Here is a 16,820-nt window from a genome sequence, read left to right on the forward strand (position 1 = left end):
ACACACACACACACACACACACACACACACACACACACACACACAAACACACCTTGATATATATATATACACACACATATTTTTTGTGTGTGTGTTGGAGTCCCACTCTTTGTCACCCAAGCTGGAATGCAGTGGCATGCTCACGGTAACTGCAGCCACAGCTTGCTGGACTCAGGAAATCCTTCTGCCTCAGTCTTCCAAGTAGCTTGAACTACAGACGCGTGCCACCATGCCCAGCTAGTGTTTGTGATTTATTGTAGAGACGAGGGCTCATCAAATTGCCCAGGCTGGTCTTGAACCCCCAGGCTCAGGCAATCCTCTCGCCTTGGCCTCCCAAAGTGCTGGGATTACAGGCTGAGGCACTGCACCCGGCCGGAATATATTATTTTAAATAAACTTTCCTAGTGATTCTGATGTTCTTGACCTCGTAAGTGAAAAGCAGAGTACTGAGCAGTGCTGGCTACGCAGCGCATCTCCCATGTGGTATGGAACATGAATTGCCTATCATTTGCCTGGGCAGACAACCTCCCTTGTTCATGGACAAATTTAAGTTGGTCTTGCTTTCCTGGGTAATGATCTTTCATGATTTTCCTGCCTCTATTATTTATTCTTCGCACTTGAGGGCCTCCAGGTACACATGTTATTATTGGCCAGGCTGATAGGATAGATGGATAGATGGTGTCAGAGAAAAAGAGACCACCGGGGGATGTGCAGGTACAGGAGCAGCAGGCTTCCGGGAGCCTGTCTGGCTTCCTGATGGGATAGGTGGCTTGCAATCAGAGAGGGACACTGAGCTCACCATGGCAAAGCCAACGTCCGCTTTCTTCAGAGCAGGCCCATCATTTGTGCCATCACCAGTGACAGCCACCACCTGCCGCTGTTCCCCAACAGTGCTGTCAATGATACCTAGGAAAGAGACACACGCCGCAGTGAGTACACCTGTGCTGCCTGAGGCTGTTTGGCAAGCACTGTTTCCCATGAAGGTGCTCTGTGGTCTTCCTCCATCCCTGCCACCCCCAGCCCTTCAACTTTCTTCTTTCCCTTCACTTTTCCCAATGCTAGAGGTTCTAGCATTGCAAGGGCAGTATGTAGTCTTATGGGTTGCTCACTGAGCTAAGCAAGTCTGTCCTGGTCCGGCACCACAAGGAAGTTATTATGTGGTGATAAAAGCACCAGATGGATTTGAAGGCAAAGACCTAGGGGTCAAACCACACCTCTTCCACCCACCAGCTGAGTAATGTGGATAAGTAATTTGTCTTCTCAGTCTCAGAATTCCTTATTTACAAAACGGGAATAGTTTTACCTGCCTTGACCACTTCACAGTATGACGGGCAAATAAGATAGGACCATGTTTTAAAAAACCCAACAACTGTATTCTATGTCATACTCACCAAGGGCTCAGGTGTTTGCTAGCTCTATTTTCTCCCCACTAGCTAGGGAGCTCTCCTAGGGCCTCCCTATGAGACAGGAGAGCTGCTTTGGCTGATGGTTCTTACCTGTCCTGGCCCTGCCTTCATCAATTGCAGGCGCCTACTTGGAGTCAACCTCACCTTTCACCAGCGTGTGCTTGTCAGTGGGGGAAGATCGTGCCAGGACCCGGAGCTTCGGCCAGATCTTGTCCAGTTTTTCTTGCTCTACCTGCCAACACCAGACCACACCTAGATCAGTCAAATTCAGAACGGCTATCCAGGAAAGTCTTCCTTCTCTACATACTCCGAGCTCCCAGGACGTCTGGTACTCTGCAGCTCCATGTGGCAGTGTTATCCCGGTCTTCAGTCTCACGGTGGATTCGTGAATGGTGACCTGCTTTTCTTATTCTTCCTCCCAATTCCCTACCTGGGAGCCAATTCACTATTTCTTAGGCCCTTAACAGGAGGTGGGCCGAGGTAAGCTCTGGTTTAGATGACTACCATGGTGCTGCTGAGGTCTTAGGTTTGATGAGTACGTAGCTCAGGAAAGCTTTGGTCGGCTCCTTCCATACCATATCTCTGTTAGCCACCATTAGCCAAAGGGCAGTGATGTAGGGGGGGCAGGGTAGGGGGAAATTAGTACAAAACGACCACATGACTGAAAAAGCCAAAAGACATGAAAAGTTAGTGACGCTGTCTCAAGAGACAGCTTGTGAAAAAAGATAATGAGGAAAGACAACTCCCAACGCTACCATCTGAGCAGCTGTGATAGAAGACCTGTTTCCCTATGAATAGATTTGTGTTGAGAAATACCCACTTTCTCCCACCTGTCCCAGATACCTTACACTAGAAGGATCCTTCCCCTTGTCTGGGGAGACCCTGGCGCCTCCCATCCAGGACCCACCTCGCCCTTCTCGTTTCGGATAAGTCGGTTGAATTCTTTGCCTTCTAAGCACAAGAAGTCATCCCCAGGTGTCAGAATGCCACATTTGGTGGCGATGGCCCGGGCTGTGTTGATGTTGTCACCTGTCACCATTCTGACAGTAATGCCAGCTCGTTTGCATTTGGCGATAGCTTCTGGTACCTATGAAGAGTGAAGAAAGAAAAAAGGGACAGATGGGGTGGTGACCCTGGAAAGCTGCCATGTTCATCTGTCCGTTTGTGGTAGACAGGAGAGAGAGATACCCCAGAAGCAGTGCCATGGGGCATGGGCTAACTCTAGTCATTTTTTTTTTGAGTCAGGGTCACACTGTCGCCAAGGCTGGAGTGTAGTAGCATAATCCCGATGATCACAGCTCACGGCAGCCTTTATCTCCTGGGCTCAGGCGATCCTTCCACCTTAGCATCCCAAGCAGTTGGGACTACAGGCGTGTGCCACCATGCCTGGCTAATTTTTGTGTAGAGTTGAGGTTTTGCTGTGTTGCACAGGCTGGTCTCAAACTCCTGAGCTCAAGCAACCCTCCTGCCTTGGCCTCCCAAAGTGCTAGGATTACAGGCATGAGCCACTGAGCCCGGCCTAACTCTGGTCATTTTTATATTGCTAGGTGCCACCTCACTTCTGTCCCTCCCACAGTAGTCACATTTGAGTTTGCCTTATTGTACCATGAGTTGAAGGGGAGATTTGCTTTGGGAGCTAGTGTCAAACCTCTTCCACTTCTCACTGAGACTCTTAGCAGACATGGATGATGGTCTGAGATTTAACCCCTTTCCAGCAGAAGCTCTTACCACTCTTCACCCACCTGGCCCACGCTCCAACTATATCAACTCTTTGTGATTTCCCAAATTCATGACACCCTCTCATGCCTCTGGGCCTTGGCCATCAATAATCCATCTGTCTGAACTTCTCAGAAGCAGAGACTTCTTCAATTCCCTAGTGTCCGGAATCATGGTCAGCATATAGCAGGTACTCAAAAAGAATGTGTGGGTTGAAAGGAGGTAGCTAAAGACAAAGTTGGTGTCCTGGTAAAATGTGCCTCCTGACACGTCTTATGTGCCAAATAATAAGCACAATAGAACTCTTGCTCTCAATACTCAGACAGCATTAACCCCAGGAATGCTACATTCTGTCAGTCTGGCACTCCATAGCAGTTCTGTGAAGCAGGAAACATCTACCCCTTAAGTGAGAACGCAGGTCACTTGCCAGGAGTCACAACTAGATAGGGAACTACTACCCCACCACCCCACTTCCAGAAACTCCTAAGTGGCTTCCCATTAGGTCACATTGGGCCCGCACATGGGCTGGTAACCACTGGAAGACTGCCATTCATGTTATCTTGCTCTTTCTCCAAGCCAAAGCCTCACCTCTGGGCGTACAGGGTCCTCAATGCCCACCACTGCGATACAGGTCAGTTCAGTGAGGATTTCATTCTCATTGTCCCAAATGGGCTCTGTGTCATCGAAATCCCGGTAAGCTATGCAGATGGTCCGGAGTCCCTCACAGGCCATGGGCTCGATGACAGTGCGCACCATGTCATCTCGGTCTTTATTCTTGAATGGAATGGCTTCTCCTTTCCGGTCCAGGATTCTATTACACCTGGGGAGGTGTACACTCAGAAAGTGGGGTCTCCCTTCCCACTCCATAGAGTTCTACAATCACTGACAGACATTTTGGCAACTCTACATTATTCCTAAAAACACTAACACATGGCCAAACATGTCCACCCATCGCCCAGTTGATTCCCTCTTTCCAAGGTGAGGAGGCCTGTTGATGAACTAGGATCTGGGTAGGTGATGAGTGTGATTCTCCCGAGTCATTTGTCTTATCTATATGCAGGTGCAGTGCTGTTTCTCCAAACTTTTTAAAAGTGGAGAAACTTTTTCAGTATCTAGAATAGTGCTCAGTGTATGGGAGGGTGGAGCGGGGAGTGCTAGACAAAAGCATGCTGATTAAAAGAAGGCGTCTAAAGCTGAGTTGGGGCACTGGTTAATTCCTCCCCATTGGCCCTATACCCACGTAGGTCAATTTTTCATCATTTGTGGGTAATCCAGTCACGTTTAAAGTTATGCAACTTCCCTGTCATCGGAATTGGAACAGAAAAGAAAAGAGAACACAGAAGTAATGTTTCTAGTACTTGCTATGCACAAGGCATTTCACATACATTGAATTATTTAATCATGGTGAGGTGGGTAGTATTATTATGAGCTAGATGAATATCTGTTTTCAGACTAGGAAATGGATGCTTAGATAGTCTGGGTCTGAATCCTATCTGTGCCACTCTTAGCTGTGTCTCCTTGAGCAAGTGACTTGAACAAGCAACTTCCTTGTACCTCATCTGTAAAACAGGGATAACAGTACCATCTTGTTGACTTGAGGATTGACAAGAGCTACCTAAAGCACTTAAAAATAATGCTTGGTCAAAGTAAATGCACAGATGTTAGCTATGTTGTCTCTCACATGGGTACAGCATGGGGCATGGCACCCACACCTCCCTGAGGGAGGATAGTGAAGAGAGGAAGAGGGGAGAGTGTTTACTTGCGCAAGATGATCTCAGAGGCGCCCTTGCTGTACATGCGGAAGCCACCGCTGGGACTCCTGATGACCGTGCTCATGGACTTGCGCACCGAGTTGAAGGTGTACACCTTGTAGAGCTTCTCCTCGGGCACCTCGTTGCGTACTGCCTGATAATCTTGCTTCAGATCTGTGACAAAGCCCAGCAGGGCACACTCCGTCTTGTTGCCCACCTGCCGTGGCAGGCCTCCTTCCTTCTCTGGAGGCTGAGAGAAAAAACACACACAGGACTGTTGAATAAGATGCCCTGACCAAGGAGAGAATGTAAGAAGGAAAGGACTTAGAAGACTTTCACATATATACACAAAGTCCATGGGAAAATGGCGCTTGTTTGTTTGTTTTACTTTATATATTTTTTACAGACAAGGTCTTGCTCTGTTACACAGAATGGAGTGCAGTGGTGAGGTCATAGCTTACTCTGTCTTGAACTAGGCTTAAATGATCCTCCTGTCTTAGCCTCTCGAGTAGTTGGTACTACAGGCATGCACCACCACACCTGGCTAATGTTTTCTTTTGCTTTTTTGAGTCAGAGTCTCACTCTGTTGCCCAGACTAGGGTACCCTGGCATGATCAAGATGATCATGGCTCACAGCAGCCTTAACCTCCTGGGTTCAGGCAATTCTTTCACCTCAATATCCCAAGTAGCTGAGACTACAGAAGTGCACTACCACGCCTGGCTAATTTTTAAATTTTTTTGTAGCGATGAGGTTTCACTGTTGCCCAGGCTGGTCTCGAACTCCTGGGCTCAGGTAATTCTTCTGCCTCAGCTTCCCAAAAGTGCTGGGATCTCAGATATGAGCCACTATGCTGGGCCTGGCTAATTAAAAAGAAAAAAAAATTATAGAGATGATGATCTCACTATGTTGCCCAGGCTTATCTCAAACTCCTGGCCTCAAGTGATCCTTCCATTTTGGTCTTCCAATGTGCTGGGATTATAGGTGTGAGCCACCACACCCAGCCCAGTATTTGCTTTTTTTCAAGGGTAGGCAGATGGTGGTCAGTGGTGACTGTGATCCCCATTCCATCCAGCGTTTAGGGATTTTGTAGTTTGTCCTAGTGGTAGTGCTGATATCTCACCTGGTATGGGTCTCATTCTTATACCCTAACCTTGTTTCTGGAAAGTGAGCAATTTATTCCTGATAAGCCCATTCTACCACCAGCATGAGGTCCCTCTTTAGAGATATTGTCGGGCTCGGTGGCTCAGCCTGTAATCCCGTGCTTTGGGAGGCTGAGGTGAGTGGATTGCCTGAGCCCGTGGGTTCAAGACCCTCCTGGGCAACTTGGTGAGACCTCATCTCTACAATAAATCAAAAATTAGCCGGGCGTGGTAGCACACACCTGTAGTTTCAGCTATTTGGAAGGCTGAGCGGAAGGAGCGCCGGAGCCCAGCAGGTTGAGGCTGCGGTGGCCAGGAGCAGCCACTGCATTCCAGTCTGGGCGACGGAGTGAGACTCCGACTCAAAAAAAAAAGATATTGCCTTTACATGGTAATTGGAGCATGGATTCCTGTCGGCCCTCACTCCCAGCCCTCCAGCGACTCCCCTGGATTATTGCCCATTCTCACCTAAACCTCCTCACTCAGGAGTGAGGAATGGGATATGGGATGGCAGTTCAGACAGAACAGACAGAGAAAATTAATGTTTCCTTCCAACCACTCATTCTAGGTGTTCAGGCAAAGGAAAAGCTTACCAGAATCTTGGAGGTATAAGCACTGTTGATAGAAATCCCATTGACAATAAGGTCCAGGACCTTGGGCAAGAAGACATCAGGGCTTGGGATCTGACGGTAATGGGTGTCCCCAACATAAGCTTGTACCACAGTCATGCGATTCATGGTCAGCGTGCCTGTCTTATCAGAGCAAATGGCTGTGGCATTGCCCATTGTCTCACAAGCATCCAAGTGTCGTACAAGGTTATTGTCTTTCATCATTTTCTACAGAGGAGAAGAGAAAACAGTTGAGGGGGACCAACTGGGCTCTCCCAAATATAGGTCAAAAGCCTTTTCCTAGCTAACACCTTTCCACATTTCATTTTCCAGTCCCATGCAAAAATGCAAGATACTATTTTTGTCAGTCCCTTAAGATTCTCCTGGGTTGTTTAAGTGTTGATGCATCTGATTGAGATGGTGCTACCATAGTGCCAGGGACTTCTGCTCTTGTGAGGCACCATCCAAAGTTTATAGAGGATAGAATGGTTCATCCTTTCACTAAAGGTTACTTGGGACACTCCCCTCCCACCTCTATCCTAAAAGAAGAGATAGCATTGTTTCAGTCTCACCTTCACAGAGTAGGCCAGCGAGATGGTGACAGCCAGTGGCAGCCCCTCTGGCACAGCTACCACCAGTACAGTGACACCAATAATGAAGAACTTGACAAAGTACTGGACGTAGATGGCAGTACACTCAGGTAGCCACGGTCTGCGGTGTATCACAAAGTTTTCAATCACAAAGTACAGAATCAGGATGAGAACTGTGATAGCAGACATGATCAGACCTGTCCAGGGAAACAAGTCACATGAACCCAGGCTTGACGGCATTCCAAGGCCCTAGCCAGAGGTGGACTGGCATAAATTGTAGCTTTTTTTAAAGTAGGAGTCTCACTCTGCCACCCAGGCTAGAGTGCAGGGACAGGCTCACGGCCACTGCAGCCTCGACCTGCTGGGCTCAGGTTCTCCTTCCACCTCAGCCCTACAAGCATCAGAACCACAGGCATGCACCACCACACTCAGCTATTTTTAAAATTTATTGTAGAGATGAGGTCTCACCAAGTTGCCTGGCTAGTTTCAAAATCCTGGACTCAGGTAATCCTCTCGCCTCCAACTTCCAAAGTAAATTGTAGGTGTCACCAATTTTTATTTATTTATTTATTTATTTATTTATTTATTTATTTATTTATTTATTTATTAAGGAGATGAGGTCTTGCTATGTTGCCCAGGCTGGTCTTGAACTCCTGTGCTCAAGCGATACTCCCACCTCAGCCTCCAAAGTAGCTGGGATTATAGGTGTATACCACTGTGCCTGACCTGTTATCAATTTTTAAACCACCATCTCCAGGAAGATATACTAAAACCCTCTATTCATTCTTTATTGCTTGTACATTAGAGGGTAGGGAACAGACAGTGGTTTCATATTCCAAAGATACAAGTTCTATTCTCAGCACTGTACTGACTTGACTCATGGTTTAGATAAGTTTTTGACCTTTTCTGGGCCTGTTTCCTAGAGCAAATTCCTCATTCATAAATAAGAGGGTTGGTCTGTTTTCTGAAACAGCTTCTGTGATTCTATCCCCATCCTACTCTCTTTCTACAATACATAATGTAGTGACTGTTTTTGTCCATTTCCTAGTGGTCTGTCAGCTGTGGCTTCTCCCCTACTGGTCCATAAGTGTTCGACAATTCACAATGTGTTTTCAGCAATGCCCCTCGGTGCTAGCATGTCACCTACATGACTAACTCTCAGAACAGGGTTTCCCAGCCTATCTCTTGCTATGGTATATCTAGAAGATGACAATAATGGTACACATTTCCATGGTGTCTGCTGTGGGTCAGGCAAGCACTTCACAACAACCCTGTGAGGTAGGTTACTATTATCATCTTCTTTTTAACATTGAGGAAAGGAAGGCACAGAGTTTTTGGCAGGGCATGTTGCTGTGGGACCACAGCCATCCTGGCTTGCTTGAGACTGAACAGTTTCCTGGATGTGAGACTCGTTAAAACTGAGAGAATCCCAAGCAAACTGGGACAGTTGGCTCCCCCACACAGGAAGGTGACAAGAAGAATCTGCTCAAGGTCAGACAACAACTGACTGGGGGCTCCAGTTGCTCTGGGTGTTGCCTGGCTACTCTGAGGGCTGAAGGGATCAGTGTCCAGGCACAACTGTCCATATCTGTGACATGATATTTTGGAGGAGCTCCGTTTCAATCCAGAGTCTGGTTCCGGTCTCTGTTCTTCCCGATGACCTGATGATTTGGGGCCTCTGAACAAGGCTAGATGATGGGATCAATGACAGCATATTCTTTTGTGCTTTACTTGATTAGGGCCAGAACTAAGGTGAGAAAGCATGACATGTAGGGCGCAAAATGCAAGAAGGAACTCGCTTTCCGGGTGTTGGAAGACACCTCACTTGCCCCACCCTAGTCTTGGTCTGGCCTGATACAAAAAATAAAACCGCAGAAGAGATAAGAGGCCAACCTCCAGAGAGCTTATATTCCCTAAGAAGAACAAGGCAGAAATTAGGAGACTAACAGGAGGGTTGGGGGTGTCAGTTCAGTGTTGCCTGTTTTGTTTGTTTGTTTTTGTGGTTTTTTTTGAGTTGGAGTCTCACTCTGTCGCCCAGATTGGAGTGCAGTGGCCGCTCCCGGCCCCCGCAGCCTCGACCTGCTGGGCTCCAGCGATCCTTCTGCCTCAGCCTTCCACGTAGCCGGAATTACAGGCATGTGCTACTACGCCCGGCTGATTTTTTGATTTATTGTAGAGATGAGGTCTCGCTGCCCAGGCAGGTCTCGAACCCGCGGGCTCAGGCAATCCACTCACCTCAGCCTCCCAGAGGCGTGGGATTACAGGCTGAGCCAACAAGCCCGGCTTTTTTTTTTTGAATTGGAGTCTCACTCTGTTGCCCAGGCTGGATTACAGTGGCACGCTCACAGCCACCGCAGCCTCAACCTGCTGGGCTCAGGCTATCCTTCCGCCTCAGCCTTTCAAGTATCTGGAACCACAGACACACACCACCACACTCGGCTAGTCTTTTTGTGATTTATTGTAGAGACGAGTTCTCGCCAAGTTTCCCAGGCTGGTTTTGAATCCCTGGGCTCAGGTAATCCTCTCACTTCCACCTCCCAAAGTGTTGGGATTATAGGCGTGAATTACTGCACTCGGCTGTTCAGTGTTTCAAACCTGTGTGCCAGGCTCAGTAACTTGATTCTGCACCAGCAATTCATGTGTAGTTTAAGCATGAGATTTCACAGGAGTCACAATTAGCTGGGTTCTAGAACAGAATGAAGGGGTTGAGCCAAGGCAGATGGGTCTGTGATACTTAAAATGTTCTCTGTTTGCACTGTCCAATATGTAGGCCCTTGCCACATGTGGCTACTGACCAAATGAAATGTGACAAGGTCTGAATTTTTAGCTGCATTTGCTTTTAATGAATTTAAATTACAACAGCCGCATGTAGTGAGTGGCTGCACAGCCCCTTGCTACCCAACGTGTGCTTATGGGAGCACAGCATTGGCATCACGTGAGACTTGTTAGAAATGCAGAATCTCAGGCTCCACCCAGACATCCTGAACTGAATCTGCACTTTAGCAAGAACCCCTGGTAAACACAGAGAAGTGTTGATTATAACTGTGGTAAATAGAAGGGTGGGGCTGAAAAATAAACAATGGGAAACGACCACACCTTGAGGTACATGTCCACTGAAGGAATAATTGTCCTTGTGTTCCCTGCTCCCTCTTTCCTTGTGCCACCTTGAAAGAAGGTGGTGAGAGAGGAGAAAATGCGGTGGCAAATGATGGGAAACCACTTCCTCCAACTGTTCACAGAGTGCATTCTTCAGTGCCCTCTCCTTTGGGGAAAGGCTCTCTCACCACTGGTTTCCTGCTTCCTCCAGCCTTTATTTGGCATTTATTGCTCTATGCCTGGCCAGATGCAACTACTATGCTAGTTAACTGCCTCCAGCCAACTGTAGCCTTCTCTATCCTTAAGGAATTTACAAGCCCAAACATGAGACACTTAGGCAGTTATTGAAGTCTTCTTGCTAATGTAAATCTCCCCTGTTGTGATACAAGCTCTTTACTTCCCATCTGAATGGATGAGAGACCTCAAGGCCGTGATCCCTTACACATTGGAAAACATTTCCCTCTGGAAGAGCCTAGTGAGTGGCCACACAGAGGCAGAGAGAGGCACACAGCTTCCTTCTGCCAGTCCTGGCTGATGCAGAAAGAAGGGTAAGGATCCAGAGCAACCCTGCTGATAGCAACCGTGGTGCAGCTCCACCCTACTTACCAGCCTTCCCAATCTGTACAGCCAGGCGGGTCAGCTTGCCCTGCAGCACCGACTTCTCCTTTTTGGGCACCTTTGCTGCCTTCTTGTCCTTTTCCTCATTGTCGACTCCCTCCTGACTGTTGAGTGGCTGGATTTCCAGGGCCACTCCATCCTGGGTCTTTGCTAGGGTGCACACACAAACAGGACAGGTGAGTAGCCAAAGTGGCAGCCCTGAGTGGCAGGCAGGTGGAAGCCAAAAACCCTCTTGGAATATGCCTTGGGCCCCTGACATGGGTTCCACCCACTCCCACCCCATGCCAGCCATAGATCTTGCCTTTAATCCTCTGCTAGGGACTATGAAACAATACTCTAACAACTTTAGAGGAAACAGGGTGCTTTCAGGGTAAGGATTTCATCTTCAGTGGCAGCTTCCTGGCACCACCTCAGAGCCCCAAGGCAGGTTTATTCCAGCAAGGAGATTAATCATGTCACTAAATGCTATTACCAACAACCATCCTTTCTGGAACTCAGTGTTTAAAATAGTGAATCTTTACTGCAGAAAGGGACTGAAGGAGAAGGTTGGCAGATGTTTCTAGAGCATCTGTTAAAAGGCTGCTCTGTTAAATAGTCCCCCTCCCTCTTTTTCTCGGCTGTCAGGGAAGAAACACAGACAACATCCCACCCCCCCACCCCCACTCCACGGTCCAGGGTATTTTCCAGTTCCTTCTTCTATCAGTTGAAGGGTAAGGGAAAGGAATTCCTTTCCTCTCTTGCCGGACAGAGGGAGGTACAGAGGTGGTCACGGGGTTAAGTCTTTTGGGAGAGAGGGAAGAGATTGGTACGAGGGACCCCCTGGAATAAGAGAAAGAAGGGAAACAGACAGACACATAGATCCATTTTGCTTTTAAAAGAAGAGTTAAAGAGAACTAAAATTAAAAGGATTATTTCTGTTTGGCCCTGGTTCTCCAATGAGATGACTATCTCTAAAGACTACTATGGGAAAAACAAACAAACAACCTGCTGGGCATTGTCTCAAGAGAACAGTTATTGCTGGTTCCCAACACCCCTCCAACTTCACCCCTGCAGAGCTAGCCCCTTGCCTAGGATGCCCTTCCTGAGATACTGTCTCTGCTGTCAGACTCACAAACAAGAAGACAGAGACGGGATGTAAACACAGCTACCAAAAGAGAAACACACACCAGATCAGGAGGAAAAAAACAGACCGGAGAGAACAAAGAGACGCAGAGAGAGGTACAGAGAAAGGGCTCTCTCCAAGCACTTTTGAGAAGACCAGGAGAGAAGGATTTCAGATCAGAAGAGGACACCGATGAGGAAGCTATCAAGAGGAGGGTGCAGGGACTGCCCAACTTCCTCCACCATAAGGACCCTGAAGTTTTCCAACCCAGAAACTGATGACCCGCTGGTGTGTAAATCTGGCCGAGGACAATGACGCAGAGAGTTCGGCACCCTGGGAAGAGCGGATCAATCCTACACCCACTCTCAAGAGAAATCTCGACATGAGGTTCTTGAGCCAACAGCAGAGGGTGCTGTTGTTCCATCTTAGGTTGGGATTGGGACCCTGCGACCACCCCCAAATCTCTGCACCTTCCTCAGGATGAGTCATCTGAGCCATAGAAGCAGATAACAGATTTATGGAGAGGAAAAGGGAGAAGGCAGATGGCCTGGAAAGGTCTGGTTAGAGCGTGGGAAGTACAGATGGTAAATGAGTGGGTGGAGAGGTTACCTTTGTTGCGATTTTCAGGGACTCCTTGTTTTTTACCTGTTTGAACAAGAAAGAAAAAAGTGGGGTGGAAACCCAAAGTGACTATTAAGAGATCCAATTGTTGGCCCTGCTCAAAGCCCAAAAGGGCGACAGCAAAGGGGCTGGGCTTCAGGGAAGGGAAATCAATGTAAAGGAAGCTCACACCTAAGGAATCCTTGGGAGAACAACCAAATGCTCATGAAGGTGAGTGCACACTCACACTGAGCAGCTTTCTCTCGGAGCTGGTTGCTGCTGGGTGGGTGCTCCTGGTCTGAGTCACATCACTTGGAAAAATGGGGTGGGGATTAGGAAACGAGAGGTTTGAACTGTTTCTGCCCAATGGCCAAGGACCTGAAAGGTGTCTTCATGTGGCTTCAACAGCACCAGGCAAGTCTCCTTATTCCTCTGCAGGTAGCTGCAGCAATGAGCGGTCTAGGTCCTGAGATAAAGTCTTTCGTTTCCTTTTCATCAACTGCCCTCCACTAAACAGCTCAAGGTGATCCTGCAGCCAAGTGGTAGAAATCCTTCTCTCCCCTAAGGGAAGAAGGAGTGCTTAGGGAAAGGGGTAGGGGGTTTAGTATCTTTTCCTCTTCCTTTTATACCTGTGCATGGCAAAGACTAGACTAACTTCAGGATAGACAGTACCTCTCTGCTACTCCTCTCCTGGTTGTGTGTCTCCTGTACTGAGAGCCCACAGTTTCAGCAGGAATCCATTTTATTCTTCTAGCCAGTTTTCCCTTTGTCTTGATGGCTCATTTAAGAAAGTGTGTGTGTGTGTGGGGGGGGAGTACACAGAGAGCATTTTGGGCTAGAGCACCTAGCCAGCTCATTTTGGGCAGGCTTTATAACTCATTCCTTTCAAATCCACCAATAGATGCAAAAATTAAGGCTTAAATTCAGCCTGATTTTGGTGTCTAGAGTTAGGACCTGGTTTTCATCAGAGCTCCCTGAAGAGCGAGGGTTTACATCTTTATCTCAGCAAGGAGTCTGGACATCTGCTTTCTTTGTTCCAGAAGATTCTTCCAGCCAGGCTTTCCATCCAGATCTGCTCCCTTGTTTGTCCGTTGGGATGAAGGAAAGGGAATCTCATTCCGGGTGTCCCTTACCTTTCTTCTTCTTCTCCTCCTCATTGTCCTCATTGGCTCCCAAGAGGGTAAAGATGATTCCGGTCTGGGAGTTGACGCCCACGGCAGTCACTACCATCCGGCCAGAACCTTCCATGACATGGGTTCCTAAATGGGAAAGAAAATGGGAAGGAATATTTCTTTTCTTTTTTTATACCTAGCTGTGATTTGATGTGAAATACAAACTTAGAAGAAAAAGTAGTCTTCACCCCCATGGATAATGATATACACAGCATAGTAGGAAAAGGTCAAGAGCTGGGCCCATTTAAAACAGATCAAGCAAATCAGAAGTCAGGAGGAAAATATGTCTATTTCCTTGAGAGTAAGCCCTTCCTCCGGCCTCCTTCCTCTCTCCTGCAACCAGCAGAGCTCCCCCACAATCCCTAGAGCACTTGTTTCAAGGAAGACCTCACATAGGTTGCCTGATATTCTTGTATTCCACCCACCAATATGCTATTGCCCTAGATGAACCCAAGAGAAGGAGGTGGAACAAAGCCAGAAGAGAAAGCAGGTTCCAATCCTGTGCCTGGGTGTTTGAGGGAGGTTAAATGTGTGAACTTGGGTAGCTGGAGGCTATACCTGAGAGCAACATGGGGTCTTTGTCTACCGATTTCTTGACGTGGTCTGATTCTCCCGTTAAAGAGCTCTCGTCAATCTTCAGATCATTCCCCTGGATCAGAATTCCATCTGCAGGCAGCAGGTCACCTGGTGCACAGGGGGAAGGGGGAACAGTGAGGAAGGGTAGGTAAGAGCCTGGCAGAGGGTAGGGCCCTCCAGCTCCTCCAACTGCATCTCTGACTGCTCCCATGGGCCCTACCTAGAGAGCCAGGGCCCCAGGAGTATATGGAAAGCCTTTATAAGACAACTTCAGCTCTGTACAACCTGGGGCAAGGTTCCTTCCCAGGTATTTTACAGTAAGTCTCCTACATACCAACTCTCAAGTTACAAACTTTAACAACGCACACCTGTGTTTTTTAAATGTATTATTTCTCTCCACCAGGTGTCAGTATAGCCTGTTAAATACATATAGTATTATATAGCTGATTGTGTTAGTTGGATACCTAAGCTAACTTTGTTGGACTTAAAACAAATTGGTCTTACAAACACACTTTCTGAACAGAACTCTTCCTGTACATTCCAACTGTTATCAACCCCCAAACACCTTTCCACAGTCTGTGTATTATATACTTAACCCTAAGCACACAGGGTACTAGTCTGAAAATCTTTTGGGAGAGTTTTAGCTGCTCCTTTTTTGAAATTCCTTCCCACAATCTCCTTAAACTAACCTAGAACTAACACAATTTGGGGGTCTCATCTTTTTGGGTTTTCAGCAATCCCAGGCTCCTCATGCCAAAGGATCTACCCTTCAATGGCAGTGGTGGTGGCACAAGTACAGAAAACATGGAGCTCTCACCGTATTTGATTTGGGCGATATCACCCACCACAATCTCAGCCACAGGGAGCTGGATGAGGTGGCCATTTCGGATAATGGAGAATTTCTGTTCCTGTTCAATGCGGCTCTGCAGCCCCCGGAATTGTTTCTCTTTGCTCCAGTCGTTAAAGGCAGTCACTAACACCACGATGATCACTGAGAAAAGGATGGCTGCCCCCTCAATCCAGCCAGCTTCTGCCTCATTTTCATCTTCTGGGCTACTTGCAACTTGACCACACACTATGCCAGGGACGGGAGAGAAAGAGTTACTGAGGGACTTTTACTGACATTAAGAAAGGTGGGCAGTGCTTCTACAAGCTCTCCAAGATGGAAAGGCAAGGAGAAGAGAATAACAGCAAATAACACTCTTGACTAGAAGACAGTCAAGGGTAGCAGGATTGAGTGTTGTCTTACCACCAGTATAACTATTTGTATTCCTCCAAAAGAAGCAGAGGCTAAATGGCACAAAATGTGTCAAAACAAATTATAGGCTTGTCACATGTAAGGTCACACTCAATGATTCCCAACACGGGCAGGACTTTTCTCTATTTCCCATAATGCCAGACAACTGGTTGGGGGGCACTTTGAGATACAGGGCTTTGTTGGCTAGGGAAGGGCAGAGGGGCCGTGACGTTCTGAATGAGGATTTGATGGGAGAAGGGGGTAAATGCTCTGGAATAAGAAAGGGTTGGAAGGAGAGCAGATTGATTACTAGCAGGCTTCCTTTGAAGTGGGCTCCACTCTGGATAATGAAGGGAAAGTTTTAACTTATGACTTGCCATCCACCAATACTAAGTATGTTTTGGTGGCTTGGAAAGAACCCAGATCATAGTCACGCTGAGCTGTTGAGGACACTCACTTTCATTGTCCTCACTAGGAGGGTGATAGAAGGATAGACCCAAGGAGATGATGGCTGCGATCTCCAGGATGATGAGCGTGACATCTTGAAGGGCTTCCCACACTAACTCCAAGAAGGTCTTGGGCTTTTTGGGGGGGATTAAGTTCTGTCCGAACACCTGCCTACGTTTCTCCAGATCTGCAGGGTTCCCAGATAGACCTGAAAAAGAGGTAAAAGTGAATGAATGAATGAGGAAAAAAAGGAATGATAAAAGGAGGCAGTTAAAAGATCTCTTTATTAAAAAGACCCCTTGCCTCTTGATCTGCTCAAGTGTGAGATCCAGTTAGGGTGGCAAACCATCCCAATTTGCCCAGGACTCAGGGGGTATCTAAAATGGACAAAGTCTAAAAATGAGCAAAGTGGCCACTCCTGACACCTGGAATTCCAATGTTTTGAGAGGCTGAAGCAGGAGGCTCACTTGAGGCCAAGAGTTTGAGATAAGCCTCGGCAACACAGTGAGACCTCTCTCCACAAAAAAATAACAACAACAACAAAAAATTAGCCGGGTGCGGTGATGCACACCTACAGTCACAGCTACTTGGCAGATAAGGCAGAAGGATTGCTTGAGCCCGGAAGTTTAAGGGCTTCAGTAAGTCAAGATCATGCTACTACACTCTAGCCTAGGTGACAGAATGAGACCTTGTCTTTAAAAAAATTTTTTACAATGAGCAAAGTGGGTTAATTGACCATGGGGGCCACTCACTTCTCTTAG

The 16,820-nt window shown here is 47.5% G+C and overlaps 1 protein-coding gene across 1 annotated transcript in view; it reads right to left on the bottom strand.

Moving 5' to 3' along the window:
* Positions 1 to 16,267, bottom strand: part of ATP2B4 (ATPase plasma membrane Ca2+ transporting 4) — a gene marked incomplete at its 5' end in the record, with an annotated part of 35,271 nt that extends 19,004 nt beyond the window's left edge. The window contains 13 exons of the mRNA XM_008064068.2: positions 800 to 906; positions 1,551 to 1,638; positions 2,314 to 2,493; positions 3,711 to 3,942; positions 4,882 to 5,123; positions 6,607 to 6,849; positions 7,194 to 7,408; positions 10,914 to 11,075; positions 12,637 to 12,672; positions 13,761 to 13,886; positions 14,358 to 14,483; positions 15,193 to 15,450; positions 16,070 to 16,267. Coding sequence (XP_008062259.2) covers positions 800 to 906; positions 1,551 to 1,638; positions 2,314 to 2,493; positions 3,711 to 3,942; positions 4,882 to 5,123; positions 6,607 to 6,849; positions 7,194 to 7,408; positions 10,914 to 11,075; positions 12,637 to 12,672; positions 13,761 to 13,886; positions 14,358 to 14,483; positions 15,193 to 15,450; positions 16,070 to 16,267 — 2,213 coding nt within the window. The remainder of the gene's footprint in view (positions 1 to 799; positions 907 to 1,550; positions 1,639 to 2,313; positions 2,494 to 3,710; positions 3,943 to 4,881; positions 5,124 to 6,606; positions 6,850 to 7,193; positions 7,409 to 10,913; positions 11,076 to 12,636; positions 12,673 to 13,760; positions 13,887 to 14,357; positions 14,484 to 15,192; positions 15,451 to 16,069) is intronic.
* Positions 16,268 to 16,820: the final 553 nt, after the last annotated feature.

Source organism: Carlito syrichta, unplaced genomic scaffold (genome assembly GCF_000164805.1).
Source record: "Carlito syrichta isolate Samal-C Ts95f unplaced genomic scaffold, Tarsius_syrichta-2.0.1 Scaffold307186, whole genome shotgun sequence".
NCBI classification, from domain to species: domain Eukaryota; kingdom Metazoa; phylum Chordata; class Mammalia; order Primates; family Tarsiidae; genus Carlito; species Carlito syrichta.